The following is a 26,206-nucleotide window of genomic DNA, read 5'->3' as shown; positions in this document are numbered from 1 at the left end:
CTTAATAATTTTAATTATATTTGTTTTTCTATATTTTTTGCAAAACAACTAAACATAAAATAAAATAAAAAGTATTTTTATTTTTCTTTCTTATTTACTTTTCAGAACCAAACATAATAACTCAACATTCATAATCGCAAACTCACTAAGGGTTCCAGCCTTTTTTTTGTCAGTGTAAAATTCTGGCCATACAATACAGGCACTGGACCATTTAGCTCTAATTCAAAAGTCAAGACAATTGAAGACCATCAATAAACACTTAATACGTTAAAATAAGGCGGTATTGAAACATCTAGATTGTTAACAAGTTCACCTAATCCAAGAGTGAGCTCAGGCACCTTTGATATCATTTGAAACTCCAAAAATCCTTCATCAGTTCAATGTTGAAAAGATTTGAACCAATTTGCTCTTTGTAAGATGCAACCTGCAAGGCCAGTAAAGAACCTGGATGACCTCTTTAGTCAACTTCCGGGAGGGTAAGGCTACAACATGGCGGACCAAATTACCTCAAATTTGGGCACTTTTGTCATTATATATCCCTATGATGTAACTATTCATTATTGTACTGGTTCTTCCAAACGTTTGGACAAATACCACCCCAGCAAAAAAGGATGTACAGTTTGAAACAAACTTGTGTCACCATTTAACAAAATTCGGTGAATAAATGTTATTATATAGATTGCATTTATTTCTGAAAGAAATGATGCCATCATTTTAGACGCAAGATCTTGTAATTATCACCAAAGAACTCCAGTGCATGAGCACCCAGAGGGCAGCCACAAGAATTCTCAGACAGAAATCCCATAGTTACTGATTTTTGAGACCTCCTTGTTCAAAGCACTCCTTTCTCGTTTGGCCTCAGAAGCAAGATTGGAAACCTGCCAGCAAGAGTGTCTTGACATAAGCGATTTCCTCAGTATGCAAACAAAAGAAAATTTATCAAAAGCTCACAACCAGGCAAACATCTTAAAAGGCAGTAAGGCAATAAGCAAAATATATCACCAAATACAGGCATTATTCAATTCAAATTTGACAAGGAGTAAACACCAAAAACTTAAATAATAATAATAATAATATCCAAAGTATCAAATCTTCAAGTCTAATCAGAACAGTTTTATAATGACTCTTGACCTAATCCTAGGATTCCTGAAAAAACTCATAATTGCTGCCAGTGGAAATGAATAAAAACCACATGAATGGTCCACTACTTCCAACTTCAACTAAGGCAGAAGAAATGAGTGTTGATAACCAAGAAATTTACCTGTGATCGGAATCGAGATGCTTCTCTACTTGGAAGTTCTCCAAGAATATCTTTCAAGCCTGACACAACATAGAACACTTTCAAGATAAGATATAGATATCTCATATCCACATTTTCAGTCTTGTGTATGTGTTTGTGTGTGAGAAAGAGGGAAGGAAATTTTGCATACCCCTTGCTTGTCTTTCAATCTTATAAGCTGAGCGAATGACACTTTGAATCTGATTCCCAGCTTGTCTGTAACAGAAAAGAAAAAAGTTTCGAATGACAAATCAGCCTAGTTCAGGATGACATGAAAGGCACACTCTCTTCATAGCTTTCATCTACCTGAGCTTTGTCCTCCCTCGTTTCATCTCATCTTCAGCTTGTAATGCCCTCTTCTGGAAACAATAATTATATATTTATCAGTTGCATTACAGTAACTTATTGTTTAGGAACTGATACATTGACTTAAGAGCAGGCACTGGTTTAACTGAGAAATCATAGCACAACAAGCATTAGGCCAAAGGCCTAGCTGCATGGTCAGGTATGTAGTGTAACATATGAGTTTCTTATGGATTAGATTTTCTGCAAATCTATCTTTCCATTGTCACATCAAGGGAGCTTTTGTAAAGGATTCTTCACTTTTTATTTTTTGGTTGACTGCTAAATAATGATAGCCAACTTCAGCAAACAGTCCCATTCAATGCAGGTTGACTAAAAAAAGCAACTCTTCCCATTTTCCTTTTATTCATTCTCCTTTCAACATGGCATCAGAGACACCCTCCATGATCATGAGATAGCTCTTGCTCGCTAATCTCTATATACATTACAATGGGAACAACTTGGTTACTTATGAACAAATTCAGGCTTAGTCAACTCAAGGTACAGCCTATGGGGTATTTTGTTTTTTAATCTCATTATGACCGGAAGAAATTCTTTCTCGATCTCATGAAAGTTGAAAAGAAAAAATTAATAGCTAACCATTCTGCTAAATAAGACAGCTATCAGAGTGTCAACTTTGTATAACAACTTTCTCACAATGTTGATTTTAATTTTTAATTTTTTATTTTTTTAATGAGATCATGTTTTACAAATGTCAATAATGATTTGGGTAACTCTCATAAATGAAGTGCACCCAGCTTGGCTGTACAAATTTATGTTATGTTGCAAATGGAAGAATTATTGAATGGGATTTGCAATTGTGAAAGCAAGTTCTTCTTTCTAATTAATTTATTCTTTCATTTTCCTGCCCTGAATTTTAATCCTTCATTTGGGAGGGTCTTCCTTCCTCTCTCTCTCTCTCTCCCTCCCTCTCCCTTTTTTCCCAACACTGATCATACAACATATTTCTATGAGTCTGCCAAACCTTTGTTCATTCAACCTCAAACCAAACAACCAAACAAACCCCCCCCCCCAACCAAAAAAAAAAAAAACCTTTTTTTTTCTCTCTGTCTCTCTCACAGTGAAAAAGGAACCCAGTTGTCAACACAGAGCAAAAGGAGAGAAGGAACTAATACACGACCTCTCTCTAGACACACACACAATCGAAAACTCTCGTAGTTAGAAAGCATCAACTCTCTGCACACACACGGAAGAAGGAAACCATGCATGATAGAACACACTTTCTCTACCACACACACTGAGAAGTGATTGAGTCAACCTCTGTATATATTGAGCAGTGTAAAGGAACAGACCTGTCTCCAGACATATGCACACAGACACATAAGTAAAACAAACTGATGCATGATACAACACACACACCCTCCCCACCTACAGACTCTCTCTCTCCACACTGAGAAGTGAAAAAAGAACAGTTCTCTAGAACACAAAAGAAGTAAAAAAGAACCAACACATAATACGATATAAAAGCATTGAATTGAGAACTGATGTAAGGATTGTTCATCACCAATTCAACTGACACAAAGTAAATGGGTCACCTCCAATTTCTCACTTTCAGCCTTCAGAAGGTCAATTGATTTCCGCAACTCATTCACTTTAGCATCAGCTCTGGCAACCATGGACTGCACCAAGAAAGGAAGACCTATGAAGCTATTGTCAATTAAAATTCAAAATCTGACCAGTGTAGTGAGAAGATGGCCAACATGCTTCTTTTTTGATAGGTAAAAGCAATTGTATTAAGAGCGCCTAAAACACGCCTAAAGTACAACATGCTTCTTGAGTTCCAGCATGATACTTCTTGAGTTCTTAAGGTATAACTCATATAAGCATAAAAAAATCAATCAAGTGATAAATGCAGATCACTATTGTTGGTGCCAGGAACAAATAAAGAATATTTTCCAATGAAAATAAGTACCAAAAAATGGCATGTCATCTTCCATAGGCATTCAAGGAATATTTCGTGTATTATTGAAACCCCACACTCCAACCCATAAAATAAAAATTTTTAAAAATCAAATAAGCCTCCAATTATCTCAATGCACATACTACCATGGAGCTTGGAAAATTAATCATGTCTCTTCATCTGGCTTCAGCAAATAAAAATCTCTTTAGATTTGAAATTTATTTTATTTTCTCAGTTTTTTTTTTTTTTTTTTTTGGGTTGAAACAAATGAAATTTAAACAATTTTTACAAACATTGGGCAAAAAATGCAAAACTGCCATTAGCAAGTTCACAACAACATATTTTTTACCTCTTCACCATGAAAACAAGGATGTAGAAGCATGACATAAACCCCTGCTTCAATAACATTTCAGATTTTCACATGTGGCCATGTGAATGACTCACATTCATAAAAAGCAAATAAACCCATGTATTTCTACTTTTAGCTTAGCTAGACCATAAACAGCATTTAAAACAAGGAATTCTTTCAGATAATCTATAGTGTGAAAAAAACTGAAAACTGCACTTATATTTATACACACCCACCTCTTCACTGACAAGAAGCCGCAAGGTGTTATAGTATAAGAAATGCCTTGGCCCTGCAGATAATAAATACATTATAGCAGGAGGAACAAATTGATGTCTAATATGACATCAAACCATTCAGAATAGACTATTTTGTAATGTTTCCAGGAATATATGTTGCATCTTGACATGAAAATATAAACCTATTTATCAAAAAGAAGGCATTCTAGATACTCGGTACAGAAATCAAACTCCTGACAACGATGTACTGAGACTAATCCCATTACAACAATATTACGAAACTTATTAACAATGTTTTGATAGGTGACTTTTTTCCATCCATTCAGTTGAAACTGCAACCTTCTATCCCCACCCAACCTGTTTCCAGCCGATCCAAGACTAAGAGCCTCGCAAGAATTATTAATATGGTTGAGTGAAATTAATATACAATGCCAATGAGCAAGAATAGAGAAAACAATCTTGAACACTAACAAAAAAGGATCTCTTAATTTTGACAAAGATATATTAACAACGATATTAATTGTCATCTATTATAGGTAGCAATAGGATCAAGCTTCAAACAGTTTTATATGGTTAATTTGAGATAAAGATTAATAGGTTAAAGAAACACACTTTTTAGCAGCAAACATCCCAAACCAACACACACCCCGGATGTAATCAATGGATTTGATGCTGCAACGAGAATACCCTCTGCAACAAAATATGATAATGAGTATTTGAAGTATACGCATCTATAAACACTATAACTTAAAATCTCAAAAAGAAAAAAAACCAATTATTTTCCAAGCAAGCATGAACTTGGAACAGACCTTTAATCTTTCCAACAGCAAGATCCTCGTAGACATCATATTCAGATTTAACATCTTCAGAGATTCCTGCATTCACATTTTAATACAAAGAGCAAGTGAATAAAAAAAAAGTCATATGTATAAGAAAAAGCTCCATTTTTGGGGAGGGTTTGTGGGAGGTTCCAGGTTCAAGTCCCAATGGAAACATGAAATTACCTATAAAAAAAGCTCCATTTGGTTGCCAATATACATATATATGAAGATAAAGAGAACAGAAACCAGACTCAAAATTTTTGCGCTCTTTTCACTTCTATTCCTCCATCAACAGGTTCGAATCCAACCACTTGGCAGAACATTAGAAATTCTCCATATGGTTGCCGAGAAAGGGTAGGAAAGTGAAAGAAATAAAAAATTTGAAATTTCTTGCCTATGATCTGGTGAAACCAAAACAGTAATAATAATAACAAATAATAACTATTTTGCCTAGTTTAATCGAGTTTCCAATTTTATCTCCGTTTTTCTTACATTCTTTCCCTCTGTTTTCTCGGCAACACATTTCAAAACTTACAATGGTTTGTTGGAGATGAGCAGAAGAAGTGGACAGAATTTGAGAGAAGCGAGATCCAGAGGCTTCAATGAATGAATTGACAGTGTCGTCTAGGGTTTTGTGCAAGAGCTGAGCTTGATTGACCCCGTATTCGATCCATGACGAGGCTACTTCTTCTAGGGATTTTGGTTTTCGTCGGGAGGATAATCTCCAGGTGATGGTTTTGATTCGCATTCTGCTACTGTTGTCGCCATTGGAGGAGAAGGTCCAAAGTTTAAAACCCTTGCTTTTGGATCCGTTTCTGAAAACAGTTTTAAGGAAAACCTGTTCGCGAAAAATAACGAGGATAATTGAGAATAGAGTGTTCTTCCTTCTCCCTTTATTTATGTTGTTAAACAATAATAAATCCGAATGAAATAAAAGTAGATATCACTGTATATTACTTTAATAGTATATATAAAGGGGAGAAAGAAAAGAAGTGTTGAAAGAATGAAAAAAATAAAAAATAAAAAATAAAAAAAAAAAGAATGAGAGGAAGAGTGAAAGCTTTTTTTCTCTTGATGCTCCTTACAAGGGGTGTAAAAAGTTTTTTATAGGCTTCACCATATGAACTCCCATTACTCATCTTAAAGATGAGTAAATCGAGTTCATAAATAACCATCAATGTGGTCATTCACCACTTCATTTACAACACTCCCCCTTTGATGATCACCATATTAAAAGAATATGTCTCATTAAAACCTTATTATTAAAAACCCTACATAAAAAACCTAGAGAAGGAAAAATAGTACAATATTATTTTCTTGGTATGTTAGAACTGCCTCATTAAAAACCTTGTCAGTAAAACCCAATAGGACAAAACCTGAATGAAGGAAAAAAGAATACAATACAATAACACTCTTTTACAAGCATACTCCCCCTCATGTCAATATCCTTGAGTTGATGCATTCCAATCATGTATATTAACTTCTTGAATGTTGAGGTGACAATGATTTTGTGAATAAATCTGCTAGATTATCACTTGAGCGTATTTGTTGCACATCAATTTCACAACTCTTTTGAAGTTCATGTATATAAAAGAATTTTGGTGAAATGTGTTTAGTTCTATCTCCTTTAATATAACCTTATTTATTTGTGCAATGCATGCAATATTATCTTCAAATAATATTGTCGGGTCACCTTTGATAGAGGAGAGTCCACGTGAGTCCCGAATATGTTGGATCATAGATCCTAGCCATATACATTCACGGCCTGCTTCATGAATATCAGTATTTCTAAATGATTTGATGATGTGACTACCATTGTCTATTTGACGGATCTCCATGAAATAGCAGTACCATTGCAATTAAACACATATCATGTTTGTGACCTACCTTTATGTGGATTGAAAGATATCCTACATCTGCATATCCAAGCAATTGTTGTTTTGATTCCCTTAAGTAAAATAGACTCATGTCAGTAGTTCCGCAAAGATAACGCAATACATATTTGATACCATTCCAATGTCTTCGAGTTGGAGTAGAACTGTATCTTGCTAATAAATTGACAGAAAAAGCAATGTTTAGACGTGTACAATTGGCACGATATATAAGTGCACCAATAGTACTAAGATATGGTATTTCAGGACCAAGTAATTATTCATTTTTTCGTAAGGACAAAATGGGTAATTTTTTACATCAAGTGATCCGACAACTATTGGAGAACTTAAGAATGTGTTTTATCCATGTAAAAACGATTCAAAACTTTCTTAACGTATGCTGATTGATATACTAAAACTCTATTTGGAAAATACTCGATCTGCAGGGCGAGACAAAATTTTGTTTTTCCAAAATCTTTCATCTCAATTTCCTTTTTCAAGTAATTTGTTGTTCTTGTGAGCTCTCAGGAATTCCAACAAAATTTAAGTCATCAACATACACTGCAATAATGCAAATCTGGTTTTTGATTTCTTAATGAATATGCATGGCCATATAGGGTTATTCACATACCCTCTTTTAGTAAGTATTCGCTAAGGCGATTGTACCACATGCGTCTAAATTGTTTTAATTCATACAAAAATTGTTGTAACTTGATTGAGTACATGCTACAAGGCTTTGTACTATTTGCTTCAGACAATTTAAATCCTTTAGGAATTTTCATGTATATATCATTATCCATGGATCCGTATAAATATGTTGTAATAACATTCATGAGACGCATATCCAGTCCTTCTGAGACTGTCAAATTAATTAAGAAACGAAATGTGATTGCATCCATGATGGGAAAATATGTTTGTTCGTAGTCAATACCAGGTCTCTACAAGAAACCTTGTGCTACTAAACGTGTTTTATATCTTATGATCTCATTATTCTCATTTTCACTTTTGTAAAAATACCCATTTGTACCCAATAGGCTTTACATCTTCAGGTATTTGGACTACAAGTCCAAAAACTTTTCGTTTTGTTAATGAGTTTAGCTTTGCTTGTATAGATTCTTTCCATTTTGGCCAATCATTTCTATGTCGGCATTCTTCCACATTTCGTGGTTTGGAATCTTCATCATTTCTTATGATATCGGAGGCCACTTGGAAAAAGAAAATATTGTTAATAACTGCTAGGAATTTGAGGCTAATCCAAACTATGGTAATCACCCTAGAGGGGGGGGAGGGGGGGGGGGGGGGGGGGGTAAATAGGGTGATGATCTCTTTTTCACAAATTTAAACTATGCAAAAATAAGAGACAATTATATGTTTTGCATAATAAACAAAATAAACACAATTGCATATAATTTAAAAGAGTTAGGGAAGAGAGAGTGCAAACACGAGAGTTTATAGTGGTTCGACACTTCCTTGCCTACGTCCACTCTCCTCAACCTCCTAACCGAGTGAGGGTTCCACTATCTTGAAGCTTCAACCAAGCTTCCAATCTCTTTACAATTGGATTATGGTTCCAATTCACCCTCTTGGACTTTTGGCTCCAAGCACCCTTTATACTTTTTCAAGAGATATCCCACTCTTGAACAACCCCTCAAGTGATACCTCACACTTGAGAAACTTCCTTTCAAAGGTTTACAAATAAAATGATCTCTCAAAATCCTAGTAATAAAACTTTAAGCTTAAATGATACAAGAGAAATTAGGATTGGATGGTGCACTAAAGATATGCAAGTTTTGGAATAATGGTGCACTCAAAAATACTCTTCCAAGGCTCAAATATAATCAAAAATGATTTGGGAAGGTTTTGCTTATGAAACAATGAAGTTTGAAGCCTTTTTATAGAAGAAAAAAGTCATACTAGCCGTTGGGGGTTCGATTAGTTGAGCTAGGGGTCGACCGGTTGACTAGCCGTTAGGGTAAGTGACCGTTGGGCCTCAACCGGACCTCGACCGAACCTCGATCGGACCTTGACCGGACCTCAACCGGTTGAGGTTCAACCTTGACCGGGAAGAGAAGGCCACTACAAGAGAGAGAAAGTTTTTTGCCTCCCTCAACCGATCCTCGACCGGACGAGCACAATCGGTCGACCGGTTGAACCGGTTGAGCCATTTTTTTGGCTCAACACTCAACCTTTTTCAACTTAAAACCTTTTAACACAAGTTTGAAAATCATTTAACACAAGGTTTTAGTTGAAAACATGAAATCATCCAATTCTTAAGATATTTAAAATAATATTACTCTTGGATGATTTTGGTGCATAAATAAATAATGAAATGCATGAAAGTCCTAGTGCACCAACAACCTTACAAAGAGATCCTAAGAAGCTTTGGTCTTGAAAAACTCTTTTCTTTGAGGTGGTTTTCTTCTTCATGATTTCTCCTTGGTTTGATTTGTCTTTGGATTGCCACTTTGGAAGTTGTCTTGCCTAATCACACTTGAAATATGATCATTAGTTCTAAACCTTGTTTTGTTATTATCAAAATCAAGATTAACCAAACTTTGGTTTCACAATAACAATATTATTTCAATCCCATTTTTCTCCCGTGTGTACATAACTTATTGAGATTTCACAATTTTCAAGTACATATGCCTCTTTAAGGGCTTCTCGTTCAATATATGCCTTTTTAAGGGTTTCTTGTTCAATATGTGTCTCTTCAGGGGCTTTCTGCTTTACTTGTACCTCTTCTAGGGCTATAAACTTATCAATTTTAAACTAATCAATCGTTTTGATGGTCTCTTATAAAGTGCCAAGTTTTTATTGGGTTATCCTCTTCCGAGGAGTTACATCATTTGAGCCGACAGGTTTACCACGCATCGGGTTTATATTATATTCATTTGTTAACTGTCTTACAGGGACATAAATCCGTGTTGGAGTATTTGCAACTAGGATATGTGACTTTGTCACTTTCTTTGTATCAATTAATGCATCTGGTAGTTGATTTGCAAGATTTTATAAATGAATGATCATTTGACCTTCTAGTTCACATTGATTTGTACGAGGATCAAGATGGGACATAGTAGATGTCTTCCAACTAATTTCTCGTCGTTCTTCAGGAATCGACTTTTCTCCCCATAATGACGGGAAAATACTTTCATTAAAATGACAATCCACAAAGCGAACTGTAAAAACATCATCTGTCAAAGGTTCAAGATATCTTATGATAGATGGAGAATCAAAACCTATAAATCCCAAATCTTCGTTTGGGACCCATTTTAGTGCGTTGTGTAGGTACAATTGGTACATATACTACACAACCAAAGATTCGTAAGTGAGAGATATTTGGTTGTTTTCCAAACACAAGTTGTGAATGAGAGTATTCATGGTAAGTTGTAGGTTGAATACGGACTAAAGCTGCAACATGCATAATAGCATGTCCCCAGACAGAAGTAGGTAATTTGGTTTTTATTAGTAATGGTCGAGCTATTAATTGGAGACGTTTGATGAAGGATTCTGCTAAACCATTTTGGGTATGAGTATGAGTAACATGATGCTCAATATTTATTCCTACTGACATGCAATAGTCAATGAATGTTTGAGAAGTAAATTCTTCAACATTATCAAGACGTATTGTCTTAATTGGATAATCTAGAAATTGTACTCGTAATCTAATTATTTGTGCAAGGAGTCTATCAAAGGCAACGTTACGTGTAGAAATGAGACAACATGTGACCACCTAGTAGAAACATCTATTAAGATCATAAAATAACGGAATGGTCCACATGGTGGATGGATAGACCCACATATGTCCTCGTGTATTCTTTCTAAAAAGACTGGTGACTCATATATGACTTTAGTAAAAGGTGGTTTGACTATCAATTTACCTTGTGAACAGGCAGCACATGAGTATTCATTGGGCGAAAGAATATTTTGGTTCTTTAGTGGATGCCCATGTGAGTGTTCGATTATTCGACGCATCATTGAAGACCCTGGGTGACCTAGCCTGTCATGCCAAAGGATAAAAACTTTTGGGTCGTTGAACTTCTGGTTCACGACAACATATGATTCAATAAACTTTATAGTTGTATGATACAATCCAAAGAAAAAAGCTGAGAGTTTTTCCATTATAAGCTTCTGACCATATATAATGGAAGTAATGTAAAGATATTCTATATTATCTTCGTTCATAGTTTTAATATGATATCCATTTCTGCGGATATCTTTAAAACTGAGCAAATTTCTTATGGATTTGCTAGAATATAAAGCATCATTTATATGGAATCTTGTTCCATTTGGTAGCGTTATGTTTGCTCTTCCAAAGTCTTCAACTAAGTTTGTAGTACCATATATGGTACTTACATTAGCTTTTATTAATGTCAATTCGAGGAAATATCTTTTATCTCAAAGAATTGTGTGCGTGGTTGCACAGTCTACGAGATTACATTATCCTCATTCATCTTGAGACCAAATAACGCATGGATTTCAGATATAACTAAAAAGACATAATTTAAATAACAAAAGAAAATTAGATGTAAATATAGGATATAATAATATATTATTTGATATATAAAGTAACATTAATCAATGTTAATCTTCTCATCGTTTATTAAATGATTTGTTTTTTCACTAGGACCTCCAAAGAAATCAATATCATAGTAGGTTGTCCAATCCATCACCATCGGTAAAGTTCATCTCTATCTATTTTCCTTTTGCTTTTATTGATGCTTGGTAAAGATCGACCAAATGTTTGGGCATACGATAGGTACGCGACCAATATCCCTTCATACCACATCTATAACAATTATTCTCATGGTTCTTGGAGGTTTATCTTGTAAACACTTCTTATTTTTTTTATTTTGCCTGAGTATTGTTCCACTTTTGGTGGTGCAATGAGACTTTCATTTTCTGAGAATTTGATGAATTATTACTATAAAAACCATGGTATCGGGGATTTCTTCCATGACCACGACCACGTTCTCGTCCTCGTCCATGTCCACGAGTTTGGGGGACGATATTGTATTCACTTCAGGGAATGCTTCAGATCTAGTTGGACGAGACTTGTGATTTCTCATCAAAAACTCATTATTCTGTTCAGCAACAAGAAGACATGATATTAATTCAGAATATTTTTTAAATCTATGCTCTCGATATTGCTGCTGCAGGAACATATTCGAAGCATGAAATGTAGTAAAAAGTTTTCTCTAACATGTCTTATTCTGTGATTTTTTTTTTTCTCCACATAGTTTTAATTGAAAGCTGATTTTGAAAAGTGTGGAGTTATATTCACTAATAGATTTAAAATCCTGCAACCTCAGGTGAATCCAATCATATCGAGCTTTTGGGAGAATCACAGTTTTATGGTGGTCATATCTTTCTTTCAAATTACTCCATAGAGTAAAAGGGTCATTTATCGTAAGATACTCATTTTTTAAACCTTCATGGAGGTGACGACGAAGGAAAATTAGTGCTTTTGCGCAATCCTGCAGGGGTGCTTGATTTTCTTCTTTGATCGTAGCTCATATGTTCATTGCATCAAGATGCATTTCAGCATCAAGGATCCAAGATAGATAGTTATTTCCCAAAATGTCAAGTGCCACAAATTCGAGTTTTGTGAGATTCGACATTGTCAAATAACTTTATCTATATGATAAAACAATATTATTAGAATCAATTATAATAAATTGATAGCATTGGTATAACTTTGATTATAAAAAAAATTAAATAATTTGTTTATAACTTTTAACAAAACAAATCAACAATAATATAAATATGTAAAATTTTATTTTATATAAATAACTTCAAGTTTAAGATATGAGAATTACCTTCAAAGCAATTCGTGCTGATAACGTGTTGTAAAACGATAATAAATGTGACTCAAATAAAAGTAGAGATAACTATATATTATTTTAATAGTATATATAAAGAGGAGAAATAAATAAAAAAAAGAGAAGTGTTGAGAGAATGAAAGAAAGAGAGAATAAGAGAGAGAATGAGAGGAAGAGTGAAAGTTTTTTTTTTTGGGAGAATTATGTTTTAGGGGTAGATGGGACCCCAAATTAACAAAAGGTCCGTATAACTCTTCAAATTGAGTTGAAGGATATGAAATAGTAACAGACAAATATACCCTTTAAGAACACATATAAAATATTTTATAAAATTAAGTTAAATAAATTTTTTTCAATAATTTTTTTTCAAAAATACTAAATTAAATAAAACTATTTAAAAAAATATTAAATTAAATAATTTTTTTAAATAGTTAAATAATTTTTTTCAATAATTTTTTTTCAAAAATACTAAATTAAATAAAAGTGGTTTTCAAAAATATTAAATTAATTTTTTTTTCAAAAATATTAAATTAAATAATTTTTTTTAAATAGTTAAATAATTTTTTTTCAATAATTTTTTTTCAAAAATACTAAATTAAATAAAAGTGGTTTTCAAAAATATTAAATTAATTTTTTTTTCAAAAATATTAAATTAAATAATTTTTTTTCAAAAATATTAAATTAAATAAAACTATTTAAAAAAATATTAAATTAAATAATTTTTTTAAATAGTTAAATAATTTTTTTTTCAACAATTTTTTTTCAAAAATACTAAATTAAATAAAAGTGGTTTTCAAAAATATTAAATTAATTTTTTTTTCAAAAATATTAAATTAAATAAAACTATTTTTTAAAAATATTAAATTAAATAATTTTTTTAAATATTAAATTAAATAAAAGTATTTAAAAAAAATATTAAATTAAATAAAAGTATTTTAAAAAAATTAAATTACATAAAAGTATATTTTAAAAATATTAAATTAAATAAAAAATATTAATTTTTTTTCTCAAAATCAACAAAGGGCATTTTCGAAAATACTGAAGGATAATATCCTTCAACTCAATTTCCATACTTTCATTGAGTCTTGGGCTCAATTTGAAGAGTTACATGGACCTTTTGTTAATTTGGGGGTCCATCTACCCCTAAAACATAATTCTCCCTTTTTTTTTCTCTGGATGCTCATTACATGGGGTGTAAGAAGCCTTTTATAGGTTTCACCATGTGAACTCTCATTACTCGTCTTAAAGATGAGTAAATGGAGTTCATAAATAACCATCAATGTGGTCATTCACCACTTCATTTACAACAATTTATACTTTATTTCGACTATTAAATAATTATAAAATTGGGATAAGAGAAGGATGAAAATACTTGTAAAATATGTGATTAATTTTATTTTATTTTTGTTTAAAAATTCTAAAACATGTTTTATTTCATATAGCAATATTAGTTGCTATTTTTTTTTAAATTACTCAATAATAATAATAAATTTACTTTGCAATTATAAAATATCATATAAAAATCCGATTTAGAAATGATTTGATTAATAGCTTGTTGAAAAGTTATTTTACGAGGGATTGAAAACACTTCATAACATTTGAAAGAGTTCCCTTATAAAAATTAGGTCTTTAGAAAAATTTAAGTGAATGAATATATATATATATATATATATATATATATATATATATATATATATATATATATATATATATATAATAAAAGAAAAGCAAAGTTATGCATGGTTTAGACAACATTAAGGAAAAAAATTGTTAAGAAAAATATTTTATTTTATTTTTTTAATATTTGAATACGAAATAAAAACAAAATATAATTAAAACTATTTAGACATTTATACATTTTTAAATCATTTAATTGTTACATCACATTGTTAAAATAAGTAAAGTTATTTTGAAGTAATATATAAAATGAATAAATCAACTTTAAATTATTTTAATTTTCGTTATATTTTTTCTCTTGACTTTCTTTTATTTGCATTTTCCCTCAAAACTTTTAGGAATTAGATAAAACCTAAAAAAAAAAATTTAATATATTAAAAATCAATGAATTATTTTTTATATGATGCTTCAAAAATTATTTATATTTACATTCAAAAAAATTATTTATATTAATTAGAACAATTCTTACTTTCTATGGGTATATCTCTATATATCCACCAAAAAAAATAACTTTTCTAAGACGAAAAAGGACATTTGATGAAATAATCGAAGTACAATTAAAGTGAATATACATGGATCTCCTCTTCTTAGTCCTTCTTTTATTATTTTCTATTTTATTCATATATGTAATAAAAAATTTAAAGAAATTTATGTTTTTCAATAATAGATAAAGGTTTTGATACACTTTACCCACTCGACCTATCCCGTGTTTTGCACATTACACCTTTAGAGCATATGCAAAACACGAGATAAGTTGAAGGAGTAAAATGTATTAAATCCATGAATAAATGAATAATCATGTGCATTGATGTAATTTTTTACAACATATATATATATTGCATTTCTTTTTGTATTTCTTGAGATTAAGAAAATAAAGTTTCATGCATACGAGGTTGTTGGATGGGACAGTCTAAGGAACTATAATTTTGGACATACTTTTGATGTTCAACCTTATAAGTTTGGACATCATGAAACTTTTTTTTTTAAAAAAATTTTTGTTTTCCACTTTTCTATAATTTTGAACATACTTTTGATGTTCAACCTTATAAGTTTGGACATCATGGAACTTTTTTTTTTTTTTTTATTTTTTAATTTTGTTTTCCACTTTTCGAATAATTTTCACTTTTAGAGCATTTCTAAATTATTCATTGACTTTTTTTTAAAATTATTTTTACTATATTTTTTTGCCAAGATTTACATAATCATAAGACCTTAAAATAGGTTCATATGATACAAATATAATATTGATGTGTGGATTAAAAACAAATGTATAAAAGATAATGGAATTAGTTTTGAACTTATCTCAAATATTTTTTTGCTAACAATAAAGCTTTGAAGGAGATGGTTTAGATTTGGTTGTTGAGCAAAAAAAAGGCGAAAAGAATGACATGAAGATTTCAACAACACAAATCTCGGAACTAAATTCCATGACATGGATTTCAAGCGTACAAGGTGGCACCTCTTTAATTATCATTACTTTTTTTTTTTCTAAGTATAAAATAAATTAGATTTTATACCATAATATCTAAAGGGCCCTCAGATTGAACAGATGAAGATATTTTGCCACGAAATTAAAATTTTCATTGTTTTGAATTAATATTTTAGATTAAATCATTTAAACACTATTAACATTTTTTGAGCTGGAATTGGAGTTCAACTAGAAACGTAAACCACCAAATCATAGAGTGGGCCCTAAGAGATTTTTTTTTTTTTTTTTTTTTTTTCAGAATAAAAATCACACACGTGAGATGTCCATATCAAATAAGCCGTACGTGTCTCAGGAAATCCCCATATAGAAACGCTCGTCTGGAACCTGATATGTAGATACACATGGCTAGTGCTTGAAACTCACTTTTTTTAGCGATTCTCTGTCCCAATCTTCAAGCCCATCGAATCACATTTTCTATTTAAACACACTCACTCTATCTCTACAAACCCTAGCACTTGCTCTGTCGCTTTTGCGATGACGCATTCCTCTGCCGCCTTCGCGAACCAGATTCGGTTCTTGCTTCAGAGCTTGAACGAAGAAAACGCTGACCATGTTTTCGAGAGCTCCGTGAGGTACGATTTTTTAATCATTGCTTGTAAATCATAATTAGTTGTTTCACAACCCTAGAATTTTGTTTTTTTTTTTTTTTGGTGTTTTATTATTTATTAATTTTGTTGATGGATCGAGGTTTCTGGATTTTGGTTGTCCATTTGGTCAGATTCGACTCGATTGATAGAATTGTAGGTGGTTTGCCGTCTTGAAATTGTTATGTTTGTGCTGGTAGAATTGGGGAGTGTAGATTAGTATAGTGCTTGAATTTGATTAAATCACAATAAAATTGGCGATGTAACAGTGGTTCATGTGGGCCAGCGAACAATAGAGAAATGAAGGAGTTAGTCAGGGTTTAAATGAAGCCTCTAGGAGTTATTGAAGTTATCATCTGGCCAGATGATAATCTATGTGGGCATTAAGGATGCCAGAGTGTCATGCGGTAGAGAGGTAGAGTCTCTAAGCAGTTGCCTCTGGGAGCTGGGATTGAATTCTACCTTCGCAACCATTACTGTTCTTATGGGGTTATCAGGAAGAGCTGCCTTTGGGTTATGCATCCATTAAGGCTCTTTACATCTGAAAAGGAAAATGTTATCAAACTGGATATTTAAATGTTCTCCCTTTCCAATGCCCTTGTTTGCTGCGAGTTTTTTCAACTTAATTTCTGGATTTGAAGCATATAAACTAGATAAATCAATCCTATTGTTTTAGGTGGCGTGACCTGCTCATGCTTGGGACTCAATAAAGTATTTATTAATAATAGTTGATATATTAAATATCTAGTCACATCTATATGAACAATAAATTTTTGGAATTTATGATTTAATGCATGAGGGAAAACAAAATTTCCTTGATCAATCTCAAATAGACGGACTATGACTTTATTAAGTTTTCACCATGTTGTTTCATCAGATTGCTTGGTGATGTTCTTATCTCTTTTTGGCAGTTTGTTGATTATGGAATTGAAGGTAGTGTGTTACTACTTGAAACCTGCTTAGATTATCTGAGTAGGGCAGAGTTGAAGAATACACAGGTGGAAGCAATTTGTGCTTCATTATTCAAGTACATCTTTGATAGACCGAATTTCTGCACGATATTTTGCCAGTCACTAAGAAGTACAGCAATCAGTGAAAGATTTCTTGAAAATCTCTCTAATACCCTACACTTTTCAGCTTGTGAAAAAAATTGCATTGGTCTGGCTCTTTTGGATTCTGAACATCTTGAATTCAGAACGTGTGGTAAGTTGCAGCTTTTCAATGAGTGCAGGTTGCTATATCAACACCTTTTTTACTTTTTAGTTTTCCTTGCATTACTAGCTTCTTTTATGTTGCTGCTTATTCCAATCTCGAAACTAAATTTTGTTTGCTTTCCAGGGAAGAATTTCTGCATGGCTCAGATTGAGGAATTGTGTGCCAATCCTGTTCCCATGAAATCTGTTGAGCAAATTCAAGAATATCATTATGTACCTCCATCAGGCTGAGGGCCTTTACCCGCTTTTAGATTCCTTTATACAGATGTTATCCTTAGTTCATTTGGAAAGGGGTGCCTCCTTTGTTTTAGCTCCATTGCTTTCAGATGAATTGCGCAAGGCAAACTTATTGGGGTACTAATTATGTTATCAAAAATAGAAAAAAAAACCTTTTTCTTCTCAAAATAGCTTTGCAATTGATTATGAGCCTTTTTTGTTCAGTTATTTATTTTGTTTGACTACTTGTCTAATTTGCTGCAGAGATTTGGATTTGTTCTGTGAAAGCAGGGAAAATGATTTTGATGCTATTCTAGCAGAAATGGAGAAGGAAAGAAATGTGGACAACATTATGATGGAACTGGGTTATGGATGCACTGTTAATGCTTTGCAGTGCAAAGAGATTTTATGCCTTTTCTTACCACTGACTGAAGCCACCATTTCTAGATTACTCGGCACAGTTGCACGCACCCAAGCTGGTCTCGGGGACAATCAGAACACATTTGTTGAATCCCTCTCGGCCCTTGGTAGCAACAGTTTGTCCGAGCTGCCCTTATTGAGCTCCTGGAATATTGAAATCCTCATAGATTCAGTGAAGCAACTTGTTAGTTCTATTTTACAATCATCTTGTTGTAATTTTGCAAGGAAAAGTGAATTGTTTGTTCCTAAGTATTTATTTTGAATACAGGCTCCAGGGACCAACTGGATAGGTGTTATTGAAAAGCTAGACCACGAAGGATTCTATGTGCCAAATTATGATGCATTCTCTTTTTTGATGGCTGCTTATAGACATGCATGTCCGGTATGTTTTATAACATGAATGTGAAAAGTTACAAAGCTTGCTAAGTACATTTTATTGAGATTGGAAAGTGAACTTAGGAGTTTCTTCCATGTTAGTCTGAAGCTGTTAAACTGAGTTATGCAGGATCAATTTCCACTGCATGCTATTTGTGGATCTGTTTGGAAGAATGTTCAAGGCCAGCTATCTTTTCTTAAATATGCTGTATCAGCACCACCAGAAATATTTACGTTTGCACATTCTGCAAGACAACTGGTATGATACTTTTTGTGTTCAGTTCTTCATTATGGATTGTCTGGTTGATGGTGTGACTAGCCAATTATTCTTGCAGGCATATGTTGATGCTGTGTATGGCCATAAATTCCAACTTGGGCATGCAAATCATGCATGGTTATGTCTTGACCTTTTGAGTGTGTTGTGTCAACTGGCTGAAAGAGGTCATGGTAGTTCTGTCCAATCAATGCTTGAGTATCCTCTAAAACACTATCCTGAAATCCTGCTTCTTGGACTTGCGCATATTAATGTAATGTTCTTTTTGTTATGTGCATTTTTGTTATATGGTTTCCTATTATTTCTCCATGTAATACCTGTTGATTGATAAATTTTGCATTGGTTTCTGCAGACTGCATATAATGTCCTCCAATATGAAGTGTCTTCCATTGCTTTCCCCTTGATTGTTGGGAATTCCATGGGAAATGGTATGATTCTTCACCTCTGGCATGTTAATCCTGATCTTGTACTGCGGGGATTTGTAGATGTTCACATCATTGATCCAAACAACATGACTAGAATTTTGGATATCTGCAAGGAGCTAAAGGTAAAAATTGGAGTGGACTTGGTATTTGTCCTTATCACACTATCTTTTTCCCCTCCCTCCTAAGTGCTTGTATGTTTCTTTACTTTTGTTAGTGTTTATTAAAGGTTATGATTTGATTGGACATGTTGATCCAGATAGTGGGTTAGTGGAATAGAATTGTCTAGGTGATCCAAATAAGTGGGATTATTATGGAACATAATTTGTGCAAGTGATCCGAATAAGCAGGATAATGCACTCTTCAGCTGAGTTTAATTGTATCATATGAGTGCATCTTGTTTGTTTGGTACATCACCTAGCTTATTTGTTTTCCTGCTCTCACCATTCTTCTGCCATCCGCTTTTAGGTAGCGCCTTTTTGAGGTATTTTTATCTTGAACCCTTTATGTTCCTAGGGAGGTGTATTGCATATTGCTTTCAGTGATGTCTTTCTCCAATAGATACTGTTTAGCTAATTGAGAACTTCCGTCTCATCCTAAGAAAGAGGATGGTTTGGGACTAGGCTATGTAATCTTGAGTTAAGGCTTGCATTTACAAATGGTTGTGAAGGTTTCCTTGAGAGATAAATTCTCTGTTGCAGCTTGTGATTAAAATTATGGCTTGTAGGATAATGGTTGGGGCAACAACTTTGATGCAAAAGGATGTTAATGGGGGCAGATTTGGGGTGGGGCCTCCTATCATGTCCCTGGCTGATTATTTAAGATGTTTTCATCATCATCATCCCAAACTCAAATTAGGGCAGTGAGGTACAGGAATTTCCATACTCACATTGGGCCTTCGCCCCATTAATCTTTTTAATGGTTAAAAGTTTTTTTTTTTTCTCCAAACTTTTAAATAAATAAATTAAGTTATCCATAGATTTGTATTTTTTTTTATTAGAGACAAACATATGTATTAATTAAGAATAAATAAAACATGAGAAGGATGAGAAATCCTCCTCATGAAATATAGACCTAATAAAAAAGAACTAAGTAAACCTCCTCAATACAAGGGACTAAACAAAATGAACAAAAAGTCTATACAAGTGTAACAACTCTTGGCCCTATAAACCCTACCCTAAGGTGTGCAAATCAAAAAGCAACTAAGCTGAATTACACTCAAAGGATAGAGTTTAAAAATGTTTGTACAGTAAGCCCAAAAAGAAACAAAGAAATGAAATACATCCCACATCATCTCTAGCGTCTTCCAAGTGTCCTAAAAAATCCTAGCGTTCTTCTTTCTCCAAACAATCCATAACAAAAACAAACACACGAGCCTCCAAAGAGTCTTGCCTCTGATATAGTTTCCAAGACACTTGAAAAAAATCACCATCATATCAAGAATACTGTCTAGCTGAACCCACGCCATCCTCGTTGTGAGAAAATTCTATGCCACAATCCCAAAGTAATTGAATAATGTAAGAAGAGATGATCAACCGTCTAATTACTTCTCTTACAAAGGATGCACCAATCATGGCTAAGGGCTAAGTGTCCTCAATAATAGATTTGTATCTTTTATTTATTTTTATGGGAAGTAAACTTACATTTTCATTTTATACTTGCTCAAAAGGGGAAAAGATGAAAAAAATTAAATTAGACTAAATTTTATTTTATTTTATTAATAATTGGGCTGGGAAAGGTTGGTCAATGTAGAAGAACATTGTGGGTGGATCCTTGAAAATACCTACCTTGTTGTCATCCTAATCAATGCCATGTGTTGAGGTGCTATACTGATTTGCATCCAAATTCATTTGTTTTATTTATTTATTTATTTAATTATTATTATTATTATTATTTATTTTAAAGGTAAATATAGAAATGTATAGATTAAAAATAGAAAAAGATACACCGGAGTACACAAGACGTATACAAAGAGCACCAAAAGGAAGGCCTCTAAAAAGTACACAAAAAACCCTTAAGAAACTCAAGGAAACCCAACCTACTCTACAAAATCAAACAAAGACATTGAACCTTCTCTTATATATAAGCTAACCTAAGCAGAAAGGTTACAAAGGAACGCAAGTTTTAACTCTTGATCGTTTGTTCCTTATCCTCAAAAGCTCTTTGATTATGTTCCCTCCAGATTGTCCAAAATATGCGAAGGGGGAGGCTTTCCACACCTTTTTCCTTTTCTTCCCTACAAAGGAGCCATACCAACTTAAAAGGATATCTTTGATCGAGGAAGAGATCACGCAATCTACATTGAAAAGGGAGAACAAAAGGTGCCAAAGAATCCTTACTTTGGAGCAGTGAAGAAGAATATGATCAATGGACTCTCCCTCCTATTTGCTCAAAAAGTATCTATTCATTACTGATTGCCCTCTCTTCTAAAGATTGTCTAAGGTCAAAACTTTTCCTCAACTTGCTTCTCATGCCAAAAAAACTCACCTTAGATTGGACCCATGGGTTCCAAATAATGTTCTTTTGCAAAAGGACCGCCCTTTCCACCTTTAAGGTTGTATAGAAAGATTTGATTGAAAACAATCCTTTTTTTTTTTTTTGCTTCTTTCCATATCATCTTGTCATTAACTTCCCTTACAATCCTCTTTGTTTGCAACAATGGAATATTTTTTTCAACAACTTCCATTTCCCAATCATTAACATGCTTTGTGAATAGCGGAGACCAAAGTCCCTTCTCCAAAGTCTTTCAACAAATCCGCCACCCAAGCTTTCTTTGACGAGGCTAAAGCATACAAAGAGGGAAAGAAGTTACACAAGGGCTCCTTTGCACACCATTTATCCGTCCAAAACTTAATCTTTTTGCCATCACCCACTTCAAACGAGGTTTTTCTAAAGAATAGATCCCATCCATTCCTTATAGCTTTCCAAACACAAACCCCACAACTACCTCTCACTTCACAAGGGTGCTAACCTGCTCCTTCCTTCCCATTCTACCCCTCTATAATTTGCTTCCATAAAACTTCCCCTTTAGGTTTATTCACAACACCACTTTCCAAAGAGGGCTTGAATTAGCAAAGAGACTCTTCTACTACCCAATCCCTTATTTCTTTTATCCTTACAAATAGTAGACCAACTAACCAAGTGAAGCTTCTTTTCCAAATTCCTACATCTCTAAAGAAAGTCCTTTGAATTTTTTCTAATCTCAATCTTACCTTTCTAGGGATTACAAAAAAGGACATGAAGTAGATTGACAAGCTTGACAAAGTACTTCTAATCAAAGTAAGTACTCCCTGCCCTTGAGATGTATTGTCTTTTCCACTTCGAAAGTCTTCTACAAAACTTCTTCTCCACTTTGTTCCAAACTGTTTTAGACTTGCAAGAGGCTCCCAGAGGCAATCCTAAGTAAAAAGAAAGAATTTTCCCCACCTGGTAGCCCAATTCTATTGCCAAAACCTCTACATCTATAACCCCCCCCCAATTGGGATCAATTAATTTTTTTCAAGATTAATTTTAAGCCCTAATAAATCCTCAAATCACATGAGCAACCGACTTAGATGAAATAATTGATCTTGTGAATCTTAAAAAAAGACCACAGTATTATTTGGAAACAAAAGATGAGAGACTTCCATCCCCTCTCTACCCTTCCCTCCTCTTTCCACCCCCTCACCCTACTCGAAAGCCTAACAAGGAGCCCTCCTCCCTTGTCCTCTCCAACAACCAACTCAACACCTCCATGGCCAGGACAAACAAAAAAAGGGAAAAATGGTCCCCTTGTCTCAACCGTCTTGAACTCTAAAAGAAACTTGAAGGAGTTTCATTTACTAGCATTGAAAACTTTGTTGTGGAAATACACCAATGTATCCATGTAATCCATTTTTGGCCAAAAGCCTTTTTTTTCTATAATTGCTAACAAGAAAGCCCAATTGACATGGTCATAAGCTTTTCTAACATCTAACTTATTAATGACACCATTAGTACCATTCTTCTACAAAGAATTGATTACTTCATTTGCTATAAGGTTCATATCTAAAATTTGTCTCTCTTCTACAAAAATAGGATTGAATTAGGCTATAATACTCCTCAATAGAAGAGAAAAAGAAAACGATCAGAAAAAAAAAAGTGAAACAAGGCAAAAACAATATTGCAATATGAAAATAAAAAAAACATGAGTGGAGCTAATATGAATGGGCAACGACGAGTATGGCTGGAAAAAAAAACACTTGATGAATTTTTTTTTTTTTTTTTTTTTAAAGATGAAAAACAGAGGAGAATAGAAAAAAAAAATAGTAAGGAATCGAATTTGATACCATGTGTGCAACCATGGAGAAACTAGAATAAACGATTTTATTGAGGAAGACTTTTTCTGATACTTTACCATATGAGTAGATACAAAATATATAAGAAAAAATATATCCAACTAGAACTCCTAGAAATCCTAGAAAAAAAAAATACTACTTTTTTTTTTCTTATCCCAAAAAAAAAAAAAAGAACTCTTAGAAATCGGTTGTAATATACATGAAAACACACTAAAGAATAATCTTTATTTTCTTAATTCTGATCCTATCCTTCATTGCCCAAAAATTTTATGTTTAAATTAGGAAGAAAATTTGACGTTAATTGTCGGAAGTCAAAGAATAATATGAGCTATTTTTCTACATCATTTACGATTGGAAATGAATGTAGTGCTGAGTTCTTAGAGGAACTTTGATAGGGAGACTAGTCTATCAAAGAGTCTTTCTCTTGTCCTTCTAGGCACCTTTAGATTCAAAGAATCACTAATTGTTGACCTTCTTGTTTGTTTAAGTGACTCCTTTTCATTTTATCAAAACCTTTTCAGAAATTTAAAATGATTGTAGAACTTTGGCTTGCTTTCCTTGTCAAACCTTAATTGATGCCTATTTATTTAATTGTGTGGCGGTGCTCATAAGGTCATTATTTTTCTTAAAAATCCTTTTTTCATTGTTTCTCCTAACATATGAGTCTGTTATCCCTTTTCCTATTGGGAAACCATCTAGAGTTGAGCAAGTTGCATCTTGTGAAATGGAAGACAATTTTCATGAATAAAAAGTGTGGAAGGTTGGGAATAAAAATTGGGACATTGTAAATTGCACCCTTCTTTGTAATGGTGTGTTATGTATGTTGAAAGAGAGAGAGAGAAAACCTTAATTCTCATTCATATATTAACTTCTTACAATAGAGTAATATATATACAAGGCTAGGTTGAACTAACTACCATATATGTGACCTATATTAAGAAAGGAAAGAAAGATTGTACACTATAAATACATTATATTCAACACTCCCCCTCAAGCTGGAGCATATATGTCATATGCACCAAGCTTGTTACAAATGTATTTAATTCTAGGACCTCTGAGAGATTTAGTGAAGATGTCTGCTAGTTGATCATTTGAATTAACAAAACTTGTAGCAACACACCCTGATGCGATCTTCTCTCAAATGAAGTAACAGTTAACTTCAATATGCTTGGTCCTTTCATGAAAGACTGGATTGGATGCAATATGTAATGCAACCTGATTGTCACAGACTAGCTTTATCTGTTCATCTTTTCCAAATCTCAATTCCTGAAAGAGTTGCCTCAACCATATGAGTTCACATGTTGCCAAAGTCATAGCTCGATACTCAGCTTCAGCGCTTGATCTGGCTACTACATCTTGTTTTTTACTCTTCTAGGATATTAAGTTACCTCCAATAAAAACACAGTACCCTGAGGTGGAACGCCTATCTGGGGGTGAACCAGCCCAGTCTGCATCTGTGTAACCAACAATTTGGGTATGGTCCCTGTCTTCATACAACATACTTTGGCCTGGTGTTCCTTTAATATATCGAAGAATGTGGATCACAACATCCCAATGGTTGTCACATGGTGATTGTAGAAATTGACTAACCACACTCACAGGAAAAAAGAGATGCCTGGCCGAGTGATGGTGAGGTAGTTCAGTTTGCCTACAAGTCGTCGATATCTCCCAGGATCTCTTAGAGGCTCCCCTTGTCTTGGTACAAGTTTGTCATTTGGATCCATAGGAGTGTCAACAGGTTTACATCATAACATACCTGTTTCTTCCAAGATGTTTAAGGCATACTTCCTTTGTGACATAACCACACCTGAACTGGATTGAACTATTTCAAGTCCCAGAAAGTACTTGAGTTTGCCCAAGTCTTTGGTTTGAAAGTGGTTGAAAAAGTGGTGCTTTAGTCTTTGGATACCCTCCTAATCGCTGGCTGTAATGACAATGTCATCCACATAAACTACCAAATAGATGCACTAGTTCGAAGAGTTATGATGATAGAAAACTGAATGATCCGCTTCACTCTAAAGCATTCCAAATTCTTGAACAACTGAACTAAAACGCCCAAATCATGCCCGAGGAGACTGTTTCAAGCCATATAGAGAGTGGCGTAATTTGCACACTAAACCAGACTCCCCTTGAGCAACAAAACCAGGTGGTTGCTCCATATACACTTCCTCGAGAAGTTCACCATGAAGGAAAACATTCTTAATATCCAACTGATAAAGAGGCCAATGACACATAGCTGCCATGGAGAGAAATAAGCGAACAGAAGCAATCTTGGCAACAGGAGAGAAGGTATCACCCTAGTCACAACCATAAATCTGAGTATAACCTTTAGCAACCAAGCGGGCCTTAAGGCGATCAACCTGACCATCAGGACCAACTTTAACAGCGTAGACCCAACGACATCCAACTGTAGATTTACCAGGAGGTAAATAAACAAGATCTCATGTGCCATTGGAGTGCAGAGCAGCCATTTCATCAACCATTGCCTGTCACCACCCAGGATGAGAAAGTGCCGCACTAGTGCTCTTAGGAAGAGAAACAGAGGATAAAGTAGAGACAAAGCAGAATAGGATGAAGATAA

The 26,206-nt window shown here is 33.6% G+C and overlaps 1 protein-coding gene and 1 pseudogene across 1 annotated transcript; one reads left to right on the top strand and one right to left on the bottom strand.

Annotated features, from left to right (window-relative positions):
- Positions 1–252: 252 nt before the first annotated feature.
- Positions 253–5,696, bottom strand: LOC117931917 (RGS1-HXK1-interacting protein 1-like). Its single transcript, XM_034852989.1, has 9 exons — positions 5,480–5,696; positions 4,937–5,002; positions 4,740–4,817; positions 4,128–4,180; positions 3,178–3,261; positions 1,586–1,638; positions 1,431–1,495; positions 1,262–1,320; positions 253–878 (listed from the first exon to the last, which is right to left on the bottom strand). Exons 1-9 carry the CDS (start codon positions 5,694–5,696, stop codon positions 789–791), a joined length of 765 nt encoding a protein of 254 aa, XP_034708880.1. The 3' UTR covers positions 253–788.
- Positions 5,697–16,232: 10,536 nt separating this feature from the next.
- LOC117932405 lies at positions 16,233–19,592 on the top strand (annotated as a pseudogene).
- The last annotated feature ends 6,614 nt before the right edge of the window (positions 19,593–26,206 follow it).

The sequence above is a fragment of the Vitis riparia genome, chromosome 15 (assembly GCF_004353265.1).
Source record: "Vitis riparia cultivar Riparia Gloire de Montpellier isolate 1030 chromosome 15, EGFV_Vit.rip_1.0, whole genome shotgun sequence".
NCBI lineage: Eukaryota > Viridiplantae > Streptophyta > Magnoliopsida > Vitales > Vitaceae > Vitis > Vitis riparia.
The sequence above is the reverse complement of the archived record's forward strand: the minus strand, read 5'-3'. Positions and strand labels throughout refer to the sequence as shown.